General features: G+C 53.7%; 2 protein-coding genes across 6 annotated transcripts; one reads left to right on the top strand and one right to left on the bottom strand.

Annotated features, from left to right (window-relative positions):
• Window positions 1–515: 515 nt before the first annotated feature.
• RPA2 (replication protein A2) lies at window positions 516–5,144 on the bottom strand. 2 transcript variants are annotated; one of them, XM_064634922.1, is made up of 9 exons: window positions 5,041–5,144; window positions 4,771–4,883; window positions 4,587–4,688; window positions 4,403–4,516; window positions 3,661–3,735; window positions 2,447–2,560; window positions 2,067–2,177; window positions 1,795–1,889; window positions 516–1,111 (listed from the first exon to the last, which is right to left on the bottom strand). In XM_064634922.1, the coding sequence occupies exons 1-9, from the start codon at window positions 5,054–5,056 to the stop codon at window positions 1,027–1,029; spliced, it is 825 nt and encodes a 274-aa protein (XP_064490992.1). In that variant the 5' UTR covers window positions 5,057–5,144; the 3' UTR covers window positions 516–1,026. The 2 variants fall into 2 exon arrangements, with proteins under 2 accessions (XP_064490992.1, XP_064490993.1); XM_064634923.1 differs by lacking the exon at window positions 5,041–5,144 and having other exon boundaries at window positions 4,771–4,962.
• Window positions 5,145–5,302: 158 nt separating this feature from the next.
• Window positions 5,303–11,743, top strand: SMPDL3B (sphingomyelin phosphodiesterase acid like 3B). Of its 4 annotated transcripts, none has more exons than XM_064634917.1 (7): window positions 5,303–5,800; window positions 7,255–7,352; window positions 7,853–7,996; window positions 8,570–8,742; window positions 8,873–9,053; window positions 9,635–9,768; window positions 10,814–11,743. In XM_064634917.1, exons 1-7 carry the CDS (start codon window positions 5,508–5,510, stop codon window positions 11,195–11,197), a joined length of 1,407 nt encoding a protein of 468 aa, XP_064490987.1. In that variant the 5' UTR covers window positions 5,303–5,507; the 3' UTR covers window positions 11,198–11,743. The 4 variants fall into 4 exon arrangements, with proteins under 4 accessions (XP_064490987.1, XP_064490988.1, XP_064490991.1 ...); XM_064634918.1 differs by having other exon boundaries at window positions 5,311–5,629; XM_064634921.1 differs by lacking the exon at window positions 7,255–7,352 and having other exon boundaries at window positions 5,692–5,800.
• Window positions 11,744–13,862: the final 2,119 nt, after the last annotated feature.

Genomic DNA, 13,862 nt, shown 5'->3' with positions numbered 1-13,862 from the left:
TATCCTAACAGTGTTTTTCTGTTACACTTTAAAAATGGTTTAAAGAATAAAATCTAATCGCACTTGGTGTAATTCATTTGAGCTTCAGCTAAAATCATAGAACAGCAAGTCCTGAGGTGAAAGAGACTCCCAAGGATCATCAAGTCCAACTCTTGGCACTGCACAGGACACCCCAACAATCCCACCCTGGCCCTGAGAGCATTGTCCAAACACTCCTTGAGTGCTGGCAGCCTTGGTGCTGTGCCCACTGCCCTGGGGAGCCTGTTTTGGTGGCAGAAATTATTTGGGCCCTTATCTGTAACACTGATACAACATACTGGTTTCTGCTGTAGTACAATTATTTAATTTCTTACTGTCTAGACACTCATTTCAGTTTTGACCTTTCAAAGCAAAAAGCTAAAGAAAAAATAAGGATAGTTAAGTATGAGGTGTGCTTTTACTCCCAGGTTTTGTCAAGCAGATGGTTTCCTTCTTCAGGGCAGAAAAGCCTCTTGAGTCACACATGCAGGCAAGGCTCCCCAAGTTACAGTTTTATTAGAAATGTTCAAAAGCTCTAGAAACAAGATCGCCTCTAGTACAAATATAGATTTAAATGCACAAACTAAAAAATAAAAAAATCTTTTCATGATTGCTGTACAATAGTGGAATGGCTACCCACTTTGTGAACGAATAGAAGGGAAGCTGAGTTAGGTGAAACAGCTCTAGAAACAAAGATTAGAAAGAGGCTCCTCTTTCTAACAGGCATCTTTTAAGGAGCCAAAACAAAATGAAGGTTCTGAAGCTTTGAGAAGTTCACTTTTCCCGTGTCTACTTAGGCTTTCAGTCACATGGTCACAGCATAGAATCAAGTCCAGTTAACAGAATCCTGTACGTTCTGCTTGTCCTGGAATTCCATGAGGAGGCATTCACAGAGTAACTGGGACCTTCTACAAAGAGCAAAGATCACCCTCCACGTCACTGAGCTTGGCAGGGTATCTTGAAACATAGACAAGCATTTTTTGGAGCTAAAAGTAGCTGGAGGGAACTTCACTCAGCATCTGTTGACTTATAGTGATCATCATCCACCGTGGAGTAGATGTGTCCCTCGCTGCTGAGGAATTCCACGACTTGCCTTGAAGAAAACCCCATGATTGATAACCAGTTAGCAATTAATTAGCAAATGTCACCACCCTTCTGCCAGGGATTTCCCATTTACGGATCCCATCCTCACAGTTCCCTCCTGGCTGCCAAGGGAAGCTCTTGATGGCTCTGTCCTGTGAGCAGTGTAAGTGAGGCACAGAGTTTCTCCAAAGCTGTGACAAGGTGCTCCCCCCACAGCTCAGACTCAGTCTGTCACAGGGGAGAAGGCCACCACTCTCTGTACTTCCCAGGTAAAAGCAGGTCATGGATGTTAATGACTATGTTTCTAGGCCTCAAGGAAAAGTTATAAGTGATAGCAAAGGAGAACAGAACAGACTATTCCTAAGTGTTCAGTGTGCAGAGAGCAAGGTAGTCCTTGAACAGGAGAAATACCGCCAAAGCACTGCAGTACACCCAGGTATCTGTTGCCACTGAACTGATGAACGGATTGTTTTGAAAACAGGGGAGCAAAGCATTTGTCACACCTTCAACTGGCAATGGCTCATTCGGGGCTGTGAAGCCTTCAAAAGCTCTGGCTCACTGCTCCGTGCTGCTGGGGCCACCTGGATTACTCACACTGATTCACAGGTGAGTGCCTGGGCTTGTCCACTGTCCTCTCTGCCTCTGAAAGGACTGCCTGGATTTCCAGAACACCCTTCATTTCTACACACTTACTTGATCGTTGACATGCTCATACTGCGGAGCTGAAGTTTCAGCTCTTGCAGGCTCATACCTTCTGGGACAGGGCAGCTTTTTATCAAGTTCAGTACCTGGAGAAGCAAGAACCACCATTAGCACAGAGCTCAGATTCTCTGTCAGCAAGGCTGAACAGATCCATTGTCTTCAAAAAGCGATGGAACTTGCATTTCCCTGCCCCACATCACACATCACCCCCTGGCAGCCTCCACTGCCACTGCTGTGCTCCCAGAAAAGCTGCTGGCACCCACCTGGCTCTGGTGTGCCGTGAGCCCATTCACTGGCAGGCTGCCACCTCCTCCATAGCCCCCCATGTCACTGATCCCAGCAGAGGGGAACGACGGCGGCGCACTCGACGCTGACTGGAATCATGAGAGAAGTGCTGTGGTCACCTGCCTGCCAAACCCACGGTGGTAAAGATTCTGAGACAGTAATTTAAAATAGCTTCTCATGGAACTGGACTGCAACACAATCTCTCTCCAAGGAAGCCAGGACTTCTGTTACACCCTCCCTGTAACCCAGCTTTAAGCTTTCCAGACCCACAATTTCCCAAGCAAAGCCACAGGTCCCTCTTTGGGAAATCACCATCACCCAGGAAGGGCCACAATGGAATTGGGATCTTTGTACATACCATAAGATTTTTTCTGAGGATTATATGTGCATTGACAATCTCTAGAATGTGTGTGGTGAACTCATTCATATTTTCCAGAGGCATGATCTTAAATGCCACCAAGCTCTTCTTATTCTTTCAGAGGAAAAAAAAAAAAACACCACAAAACAAAGAAAACAATTTACATCACAGCAACAGGAAGATGCAAAACAACCAACCCAGTCATTCCCTCCAGGAATGGGACAGTGGTGGAATGAGAGCTCCTCTGCATGCAGCTAGTCCACAATGTTCTGACCTTCATCTTTTGCTGCTTTTGGCTGGGATAGAGTAGCATGGACTGGTTTTGGACTTGTGCTGGAAACAGTACTGGTAACACAGGGATGTTTTAGTCGTTGCTGAGCAACATTTGCACAGAGCCAAGGGCTCCCCTGCTTCTCACACTGCCCCACTGGTGTTAGGCTGGGGGGGCACAAGGAGCTGGGAGGTGACACAGCTGGGACTGCCCAAGGGATATTCCAGACCATACAGTGTCATGCTCCCCAGGCACTGTTCCATGTGAAGAGCCAGCTCTCCTGGAGATGCTGCACACCTGCCTGCCCATGGGAAGTGCAGAATGAATTCCTTGGTTTGCTTTACTTATTAAACTGCCCCTATCTGAACTCACTAGTTATCTCACTTTGACCCTTCTGATTCTCCCCCATCCCACCAGGAGTGAGTGAGCAGCAGCAGGGGGAGGAGGAGGGGCTCAGGTGCCCTCCAGAGCTAAACTACAACATGTTTTCAGATGTGATTTTGTAAAGCAATGGAGATAGAGTCACTTCTCCTTCTAACTAGCTGGACTTTCCTTTAATGCGTGCACCATGACTTGAATATTTAGTTATGAGGCAACCAGATCACATAATGTGCTACAAGAAGTGTCCTCATGAACCAGAACCTGGTCTAAGCTCAACAGTACAAATGTCCCAGAACCTGATGGCCTTCTGCTCTGCTGAAAACAACACATTGATGATGAGGGGCATTTTAAGTGAGTCCTCATTTTAAATGGTCCTCTGCATTCAGGAACAATTAAGAGTGTTATTAAATACAGCCCTGGCAGAGACACTGAAGGATTTGTCCAGAGGAAAGGATAAGCAAGAGACCATGATTAAGTGGATATTCTAAAGCAGCCCACTAACACTGAGCCAGATCTCCAATCCTTCTTGGCCTGGACTCAGACACAGCTGACATGGTCTTACCTGGAACGAACGGAGGTGACCAGCTACTTTGACGTAAGTTCCTGGAGGTACCACAACATTCTCACCTCCTGCCTCCTAACAGAGAGGAAAAGGAGAGAGGTTTGCTGATTCACATTTCCATTTCTCAATTATCACAATAAATGACTCAGCAAAGGAGGCTCATCTCAAGCAAGCACAAACAACGTGTATTCCTATGTCCAGTAAGAGCAGTTAGATAAACATAATTGTAAATGAAAAATAAAAGCATTTACGCACTGGAGAGCAGTCAGAGCCACTTGTCTGCTCTGCTGTTTCTGTCCGCTTATGAGAGATTCTCAGAGCAACAAGAGGAAAAGACTCTTGAATACTAAAAAAGCAAGTGTTCAATTCCATAACATGGCTGGGGAATGGGGCAGGCCAGAGCCATTTCTGAACTCAGGATAAACTTGCAGAAAGCCAATTGAATATCTGCCTGATTACCCTCCCAAAGCTGTTCAACTGAGCTCAGCTGTAAAAAACAGCTGAGGGGACAGTGAGTAACCTCTGTTACAGCAGCATCTCCCTTGGATTTCAGGGACATATTATTCCTAAAACACTTCTCAGAAAAGCTACATCTTTTTGATAAAAAACCTCTGTGAGATGCAGGGAGCTGGTCCTTACAGGTCCCTTCCAGTTGAGACACTGTACTATTCTATAAGTTTTCTCTCCCCACTGCTCTCAAAGGCTGTCAAAGAAGCGTGTTCAGAGCAAATCCAATGCTTACATCGGTGTCAACCCATTGCCTGACGTCCATCGGCGCTGCTGTCATGTCATCCACTTTGTAGAGGATGTTGGTGGGCGCCTTCTCCGCGTGCCGGACGATGCCCACGACGGTGACCTGCGGGGAGGGGGGGAGGTTGCCCGGGCCGCCCGCGGGACTCGGGGCCGCCCCGCCCGCGGCCGCCCACCTGCGAGATCTCCACGTCGCAGATCCGGAATGTCTCGTCGACCTGCTCCGCCGCCAGCAGCTGCGACACCGTGCAGGGCACGATGTTCTGCGAGCGGCTCCGCTGCGAGGGGCGGCGGAGCGTCAGGGCCGGCTCGGTCCCGGCAGGACCGGCCCCGGCCCCGGCCGCCCCCCGCCCGGCCTACCTGCTTCTTCTCCGCCTGGGCGCCGGCGGGCGACCCGAACCCCCCTGGGGACTGCAGATAGCCGCCCGGGGGCCCCGCGCCGCCCACGGTGCCGTACCCGCCGTCGAAGTTCCCTGAGGGGGGAAGGCAGAGACCGTGAGGCGGCGGCGTGGTCCCCGTCCCCACTGCTGCCGCCATCACGGCCTCGAGCGCTCCGTCCCAGCGGCCCCCGGGCGCTGCCCCGCGCCCCTGCCCCGTGTCCCGTGTCCCGTGTCCCCGTCCCGTCCCCACCGTGCCCGCTCCACATGGCTCCGCACGGATCGGCCGCCACCGGCCCGCGCGCGCCGACCCTCCGCGCGCCGCCCGCGCCTGCCCAATCCGGGAGCGCCGCTCTGCCGGCCGGCGACCAATCGCGACCCTCCGTCTTCCAGCGCCGTCCTATTGGAGAGAGGCCGTGGCGAAGCCGCCGGCGCCATTTTGAGAGCAGGCGCTGCCCGGCCCCGCCGCGGGGAGGGGGCGGGGCCGAAGGGGCGGGCCCAGGGCCCAGGTGACAGGTGGGGCACGGGCGGGGGAGGGACAGAGCACAGGAAAGCACAGCAGAGCACAGGAGAACACAGGAGAACAGAGCACAGCAGAGCACAGGGCACAGCCGAACACGGAGCAGAGCACAGGAGAACAGAGCACAGCAGAACACGGAGCACAGCAGAGCGCAGAGCACAGCAGAGCGCAGGGCACAGCCCACAGCCCAGGGTGCCCCCATGCAGCCCCTGGCTCAGTCCGTGGCACTGTTACTGCTGTGCCCGCTGGCCGCGGCCCTGCCCGGTGCTCGCGGCGGCCGCGGGCGGTTCTGGCACCTCACGGACCTGCACTGGGACCCCGGGTACGAGGCGGCGGCGGCAGCGGGGCGGCCGTGCCCGTCGGGCAGCGCCCGGTCCGGGCCCGCGGGCCCCTGGGGCAGTTACCTGTGCGACGCGCCCTGGGCGCTGCTCCGCTCGGCCGCGCGGGCCATGCGGGACATCCTGCCCGCGCCTGACTTCGTGCTCTGGACCGGGTGAGGAGCGGCCGGGCCGGGCGGGACAGGGAAGGGCAGCGGAGCGCGGGGGGGGGTCAGGGCTCTTTCCGTGGTCCCCACTTTGGAGAGGGGAGGGGGGAACGTGCCTCGTAATGACGAACGAGGGCGTGGGGGAGAGCACAACCCCAGCGAGGGCTCTCAACGCTCCGATACACCCTAGCAGTGAAAGGCAGTGAGGTGATGGAAGGATCACAACTCACGGTCCGTCCTTCGCTTGTTCATCCTGCCCGGCCCTGTCTGACTTCACAGTGACTCTGAGTGCCTGGAACGCCCAGGGAAGGGGCTGTGGGGTGTGTGTTACACCAGGTCCTGCCGGTCAGAGCAGTGGGAGGAGAGCGCTGCAAACCAGGCTTGTGGCATTTCTTCTGGCTGCAGATGAGGCACCTGGGAGACCTGTCTCAAAAAGGGGCTGTTTTGCTTTAGGAGTAGGGGTTCTCTCCTGTTGTGGTCTCCAGGAGTGGGTTTCTGGTCCCTCAAGTGCACTTACTTACTGCCCCAGCAGCACGTACAGTAAAAGCTGTATTTTCATGGTGATTGTAAGTGTGTATGGCCTTTCTTCTCACAGTGCAACCTTAACCTGCAATCTGCTGCACTCTCCAGTTCCAGGAGGCTGTTGCCTCCCGAAAACATGAAATGTTTTCATTTTCTGTCCCCGGAGATGCATGTTGCTGCTTAGATGTAGTTATTGCTCCTTGTGACCTTATGTTGAGCATTCTTTTTCCTCAAACAATTTCTCCCAGTTCTCTCACATGATTTTGAATGTTGATCTCCCTCTTCAGTGGGCTGGTGGCCAGCCCAGCATTAACTATAAATGCCATGAGTGTGTCAGTGCAAACACAGACATGTGTGTCTGGGGCACTTCGGAGCAGCACCGGATTGCTGCCTTACTGGACGTATTCCCTTGCTTTATGGTGATCACAGCTGTGCAAACAGCTCTGCTTCACTATTGCTGATCAGATGGTGCCCTCAGATTGCGAAGTGCTGATCCTGGCAATATTTCCAGGCAGCTTTAGTGCCTGTGACGTGCCCTGAGGCAGAGGGAGCATCCCCTTTACACCCTTGTGTTCAGGGGTTTTAAGGTAAAGTGAATCACAGAGTATCCTGAGCTGGAGAGGACCCACAAGGATCATCAAAGTCCCACTCCTGGCCCTGCACAGGACACTCCAACAATCCCACCATGTGCCTGAGAGTGGTGTCCAAAGGCTCCTTGAGCTCTGGCAGGTTTGGAGTGGAGCTTGTTTTCTCTCGGTGCAATTCCTTGAAACTCCCTCAGTACCCTGACCAGTCAACATGAATTCTGCCCCCAAAAGCTTCAACTGTCCCTTCTAGGAGGCATAGAGAGAAGTCAGCAAGTTTCTGTGCCTTGCTCATCGCTGTGAGTGCAGGTCCTGTTAGTCCCAGACAGTGACTGTGCTGCTGCTTTTTTTTTTCAGAGATGACACTCCCCATGTCCCCAATGAGCAGCTCGGAGAAGAAAAGGTTCTGCACATAATAGCAAACCTGACTTCTCTGATAAAAGAGACATTTCCAGGTAGGATTTGAGGGGATGAGAAGGGGAGAGGAGCACAGAGACTCGTGGGAAGGGCTTACCAGGGTGGAGAAATGACAGAATTCGGACAGAGAAAGGCACAGAAGGGCTGTGGTCACTGGGACTTGTTTGTCCTCTTCCCAGTGGCCTCAATTCTGATGTGCCTCATGCATTGATGCACTTTCATGTTCCAGGTTAGCTCACTCAGGAGAGAGGAAAATAAAGGTTTCTGTTATTAGCCATTAAAGCAGAAGAAACTGCAAGATTCCCTCAGACATAACCCCTGGCAGCAAGAGAGAAGGCACTGCTGTGCCAGCTCAGGGACTCGGCTGGGGGGGCTTATCCCGAGGGGGGTCAGAGCTGAGCAGTGCCCCTGGTCAGTGTGGCCCCAGGGCAGGGGGTGGGGGACTGGCCCTGGCAAAGCCTTGGCCTTGAGTGCCCCGGGGAGCTCTGGGGAGCTCTGCAGCTCTGACTCCTCTGCACCTCCTTTGCTCTCTCTCTAGGTACCCAAGTCTATGCGGCGATGGGCAATCATGACTTCCACCCCAAGAATCAGTTTCCCGGGAAGGAGCACAGGATCTACAACCAAACAGCGGAACTGTGGCGGCCCTGGTTGAGTGATGCCTCCCTCCCTCTCTTCAGAGCAGGTCTGGCACCACTGGCTTGTGTTGGCAGCACTCTGGGGAGATGGGGAAGGGTAGGAGAATACCATGACCAGTTTTCCTTGCCTTAGAGCTCAGAGCATCAGTATTCATAGAGGACTGGCAGAGGAAGGGTCCAATTTAGTGCTGATTTCTGGCATGGAGTTCTGCTTGCAAGAAGATAATTTTTTTTATACTTTAGTCTCTCCTGTCATTGTCAAGTTACTGGAAAGAATGCAGAGTGGTGAGCTGCACAAGGAGGAAAAAGATCTTTAAAGGTACCAGCTGGGGCAGGCAGTGCTGTGCCTCCTCATAGCTGCCCACTCCTGGTGTTGCCCACTGTCCCCGTGCAGGTCTCCCTTCAGTGGGACAGGCACAAGCATGACAAGAGGCACACAGGGAAGAGTCACCCCAAACACCCATCCTGGAGTGGGCAGAGCACTGCTGGTGCCTGGTCCAGGCAGTGACCCTGCTGTGGCTATTGCTAAGGAGAGCAGAGAGAGGTGGAAACAAAGGGATCTGGGATCACAGCCACCAGTGTGACCAGACCTCCAGCTCTTTCCCTGTCGTGTTTTTCAGGAGCTTTCTACAGTGAGAAGCTGCCCAGCCCAGGGACGAGAGGGAGGATGGTTGTCCTCAATACCAACCTGTACTATGATCAGAATGACGAGACAGCTGCTGAGGAGGATCCTGGGGGGCAGTTCCAGTGGCTGGAAGAAACACTGACCAACGCCTCCAGAGCAGATGAAATGGTATTAACAAAGGAATGGATGAACAATGGCTGTAGAGAGCTCCTCCCAGCCCTGCTCTCCCCTGGGGCAGTCACAGCCACAGGGCTCTGTGGGCAGCATGGGCTCTGTGCTCAGGGCAGCTCTTCTGCAGGTCTACCTTGTGGGGCACGTCCCTCCCGGCTTCTTTGAGAAGAAACGAGGCAAGGCCTGGTTCCGGAGGGGCTTTAACGAGCGGTACCTGGGCATTGTGCAGAGGCACCACAGGGTGATTGCTGCCCAGTTCTTTGGGCACCATCACACCGACAGCTTCCGCATGTTTTACAGCGACACAGGTACCCATTCTGCTCACCCAAGCACCCGTGGGACAGCTCTGCCAGCTCCCAGAATCACTGTCCATGGGAGGTGTCAGTGGCTGTTGGCTGAAGGCAGCTGAGAAGCCAGCAAAGGCTTGTGAAATGCTCTGGGCAACAAGAGGCATCAGTGGTTCTCATCTCCACCCCCAGCCTGTAGCTCCTGACCTCCTTCCTGTTCATCCTCAAATGTTGTTTCCCCGCAATGACTGGCAGCTTCTTGCCTGTTGCCTGTGCAGGGGTTTAGGCATGGCTGGGGCGTGAGGGAGCAGTGCTAGCTCTCTGTGTTGGAGTGGTGCAGAGTGCTCTGGGCACAGGGGGTGGTTCCCCAGCCACCCTCACTGCAGGAGCCCTTGCCTGCAGTGGGAAGCCTGTTCCAGGCTGCAGGAGCCCCATGTTCAGACCCCGATGCTGCTCCATGTGCTGATCTTTGTGTGCACCAGGAGCTGGTGACAGAGATGCTCTTGGGCAGTGCCATCAGCTCCAGGTGCTCACTGCGATGGGGACAGGGTGTGGGGCAAGCCAAGGTCTCCAGTTACAGGTTGCTTTGCCTTTCTGTGAAGGTTCTCCAATCAATGTCATGTTCCTGGCCCCTGGAGTGACTCCCTGGAAAACAACATTACCTGGAGTGAATAATGGAGCCAACAACCCTGGGATTCGGGTGATCGACTACGATCTGGACACCTTTCAGGTGTTGGTAGGGGATCCCCTGTGCTGCACACTGCAGCTCTGGAAGAGAACTTCTGTTTCTCCCTGTGGTCAGAACAGGCAGGACCACAGGAGCTGAGCAGCTGTGTGGGAGAGGACCCTGACTCAGGATATTTGAGCCTCGTGTCTGGCACAGATATTTAGTCAGAGTGTCAGTGAGTTGAGGCCCAGGCCCCCACAGCCAGTGCATCCTGCTGGGATGAGTTCCTCAGATCTGGGGCAGACAGGTTTTGCCGGTTGTTCATGTCCTTAAGAGAGATTCCTTTGACACTTGCTTTGCTCCCCAGATAATGTGGATCACAGAACTCCTCTTTGAGTACTAACAGACCTGTCAGATCCCCTCCAAAAACTGTAAACCATCTGGAAAATTATTTGTGTACCTCTGTTTGCTAAAGTGATGGATTTGATCTGAATTGAGGTGAATTGTAGGGGCAGCTGCTGTTTCCCATCTCTTGCTTGCCAGGAGGTAGAGGATGATTGCTTGTACCTCCTATTGCAGTGGATGGAGCTCTGTAGTTGCTCTGTTTACATGTTTATAGCTTGTGAAGTGAATGCTAAAATATGCTGTGCAAGGCTGGGGAGCCAGTGAAGCAGAGAGAAAAAGGGCAAGAGACTGAGAACAGAGGTTGTGAAAAACTTGATTCTTCAGTTTGTTCACAGTTGAGAAATTAACTTTATTTGGGAAGTAACACTCCTCCAGCCCTTGCTTCTGCCAGTGGACAGTACTGATAGTAACTAACTGATGTTTGAAGAAGGCCAGGCTCAAAGTTTCTGATGTTTGGATGTAAAAATCAAGCAGAGCAAAGCCACCCCTTCAACCTTTAGGAAACAGGCTGCATTTGGGGTGGGTTCTGGAGGCTCTCACCTGAGGTGTGTCTCCAGGTGCCTGTATTGGTAGGAAGCCCTGCCAGGGGCAGCTGTGCCCTGGGGGCAGGGGATGTGCTGCTGTGGTTGTGATCCCAGCCCAGCCCAGCATCTCACTCCGGGCCAATCCTGTCCTGATGTGTCCCCACTTCTGTTTTTCTCTCCCTCAGGATATGGTGACTTACTACTTGAACCTCACTCGTGCCAACACGATGGCCTTGCCAGGGGAGGCAGAGTTCCCAGCGTGGGAGGCAGAGTACATCCTGACAAAAGCCTTCCAGGTCCCTGATGGCTCCGCGCGCTCCATGCAGACGGTGCTGGAGAGGATCTCGGGGGACCCTCACTACCTGCAGAGTTACTACGAGTTCAACTCTGCCAGATATGACCTGGCACCGTGCGAGCAGGAATGTCGTGTGGATCACCTGTGTGCCATCAGGGAAGTTGATTTTACGAAGTATGATGAGTGTGTGAAAACCAGCAGTGCTGCCTCTGCTGCCAGTGGCATTTGGCTTTTGGTTTTCTGCGTGTTCTTAGGACTTCTCAGTCCCCAGTGAGTGCCGTGATGGCCAAGAGCAAGAGAAAAGGAGGAGAGCACAAGATCCCACTGCACGTGAATCAGTGATTTTGGCATTAGAAACCAGGACAAAATCACTAGTGTTTACTAAAAGCTCTGCGATACTGACTTGCAATTTTCTAGACAAGAGGGGGGTACAATAATCATGAGAACCTTGTTGTGCTGGACTGCCTGCATTGAGGAATCTGTCTCCCCTCTGCTGGGACTGCTGGGATAGCCTCACAAATCAGATGAAGACCAGGCCTTCCTGTGGACATGACCTGCCCACAGGTGAGAGATGTGTTCTTGGAGGCTGCTGCCAACATTCCTCAGGTTGGCACACAATTCTTTTCTGGAAGGACGGTACAGCTGGTGACCCAGAAAGTCTTGTTATGGTGGCAGAAGCCTCTGGCTTGTGAGCAAAGCCATGTGGGGTGGCAATGTCTGGACTTCAGCAGACTTTGGTGTCTCAGTGCTGAAGAGGAAGCACTGATGATTGTCTTTGCACCCTCCAATTGCTGAGCATAAACAGCTCTATTCTCTCTTCTGTGCTCTCTTCACTTGCATTCACTGAGTTCCCTCCCTCAGCTGGGCGTGGCAGCTTCGCCAGTGAGATATGAGGTGGTGATTTACAGCCTTGGGCTTTGCCAGCTGCTCCGAGACCTTGAGGGAACCAGTACAGAGTGCTGGTGTGGGACTGTGGGTACGGGGGATGAGGTGCAGGAGGAGCATGCACTGGCTGTGGAGGCAGCTCTGGGCTCTCCGGGGGGTCTGACCCGGCGCTCTCGAGGCAGTGGGTGGTCATGCCCAACACACGTACCCCGAGCAGGCCCCGGATGGCCGTGGCTTTGCCGCCGTGGATGGTGTTTGCCCCCGGGACCCCTTCAGAGTGTGTGTGGAGCGATGCTGCGGTGCCCGAGCACTCCCCGCCGGCCCCGGTGCAGCCCGGGAAGGGCCGGGACCCCTGTGAACACCCCACCCCACTCCTGGGCTGCAGGGCTGGCAGCCCCTGTCCCCTCCAGCTCCGTGTCACCACAGCTCCCTGCAGCAAACACAGATCCGAAAGGGAACGGTGGGAGGCAGGTGGGATTGCCGGCGTGGCCCGTCCTGAAATCCTCCTGTTTGCAGCGGGATGACCGAGCGGGCACGTCCCAGCCCGGGCCCATCGGTCCCCTCGTTAGTTCTGAAGCCCCCCCGAGCGAAGCGTGGCCGGGGCTCCGGGGGGACAGGCGGTGCGGGGCTCGAGGCTCTGCCCCGGTGCAGCAGAAGCGCTGCGGGACCGTGCGGGGCGCGGGGACCCCGCGGGGCTGCGGGGCCGGTCGGGGCCGAGCCAGGCCCGGGGCTGCGGCGGGAGCGAGGTGCGAGGTGCGGAGGGTTATCCCGGCGGGAATGATGGGGGGGAGGTGCGGGGGGTTATCCCGGCGGGAATGATGGGGGGGAGGTGCGGGGGGTTATCCCGGCGGGAATGATGGGGGGGAGGTGCGGGGGGTTATCCCGGCGGGAATGATGGGGGGCCGGGGGAGCCGGGGTGACGCTGCCCCGTGGGGGGGCCGCCGGTCCGGGGCGATCCTGCCCCCACATCTGCTCTGCGCCCCGGTATTGTTTAAGCTTTAGTATTTAAGGCTTCTTCCTCCTCTACCGTTCTGCAACTGTGCTTGAAACCTTTCCCAGATGTTTGCCAGATTTTATGGCAAAAGAGACAGCAAGGGTGATGTACAAGAAGGTGGAGAGCAGAGATTGACGCTCTTTAGCTGCTTCTCTCTTAAAGCTTCCCTGAGGAGGACATCGGTTCTGGAAAATTCATACAAAACAAAAGACAATAACCAAATCCACCACCAGGGCTGCTGGAAAGCTGCTGCTCTTGCTGTTTTACTGGTTATGGGACCTTCAGGGAAGGGTCATTTAACCCTGTGACCCAAACTCCACAGTTGTTGATCCTAAACTGTCTCCAGTCTTACTTCACACTCTCCCTCTTTCTCCAGCACTGCCTTTCCCACACCCAGCAGGTAAGGCCCACTGACACCACACAGCTCCTATGGATGAGGAGCTGTACCTGGTGTTGAGAAGCAAAAGCAGAAACATTTTTTCCCCTTTACCTACTACTGCTAGATTGAGAGTTTTGAGATCAAAGAACCTACAGCTGTCCTGATTGCTTTTGAAAAAGCACATTTCAAACAGCACTTGACCCCTGAGCCCAGCAACCGCCCTTTACAGCCCCAGGTCTTCTCCCAAGCCATGTCTTGCAGTCCAGCCCTCTCCTGTGGTCTCTCCCCGTGCCACTGAGGTTTCAAAGTCCTTGGTGTAATTGCACAACTACACACTATTGATGGAAGGATCAATGTGATCAGGCAAATGTCGTCTTTATTAGGAGAAAGACAGATTATATAGTGCTCATGATGCTTAGTTTCTTGTTCACACTACATTGGTTACATAAGGAAAACATACTGTGGTGTACAGCACTAATTGGATAACTGCAGGTGTCCATAGAACTTGTTTTCTTGCCAAAAGAACTCCTCCTTCACCTTGGCACAAGGCCTGCAGCCATATTAGTGGAGCAGCATTTTTTGCTATCTGTACCCAGCCATGCCAAGGTGAAACACACAGAAATGCAAGGAAAATTGTTCACACAATTTTTGTCTTGCCACAGCACACTCACCTGTTCTGCA

This window comes from Pseudopipra pipra, chromosome 24 (genome assembly GCF_036250125.1).
Source record: "Pseudopipra pipra isolate bDixPip1 chromosome 24, bDixPip1.hap1, whole genome shotgun sequence".
In the NCBI taxonomy this organism is placed as follows: domain Eukaryota; kingdom Metazoa; phylum Chordata; class Aves; order Passeriformes; family Pipridae; genus Pseudopipra; species Pseudopipra pipra.
Note: the sequence above shows the minus strand (reverse complement) of the source record. Positions and strands in the feature narration are given on the sequence as shown.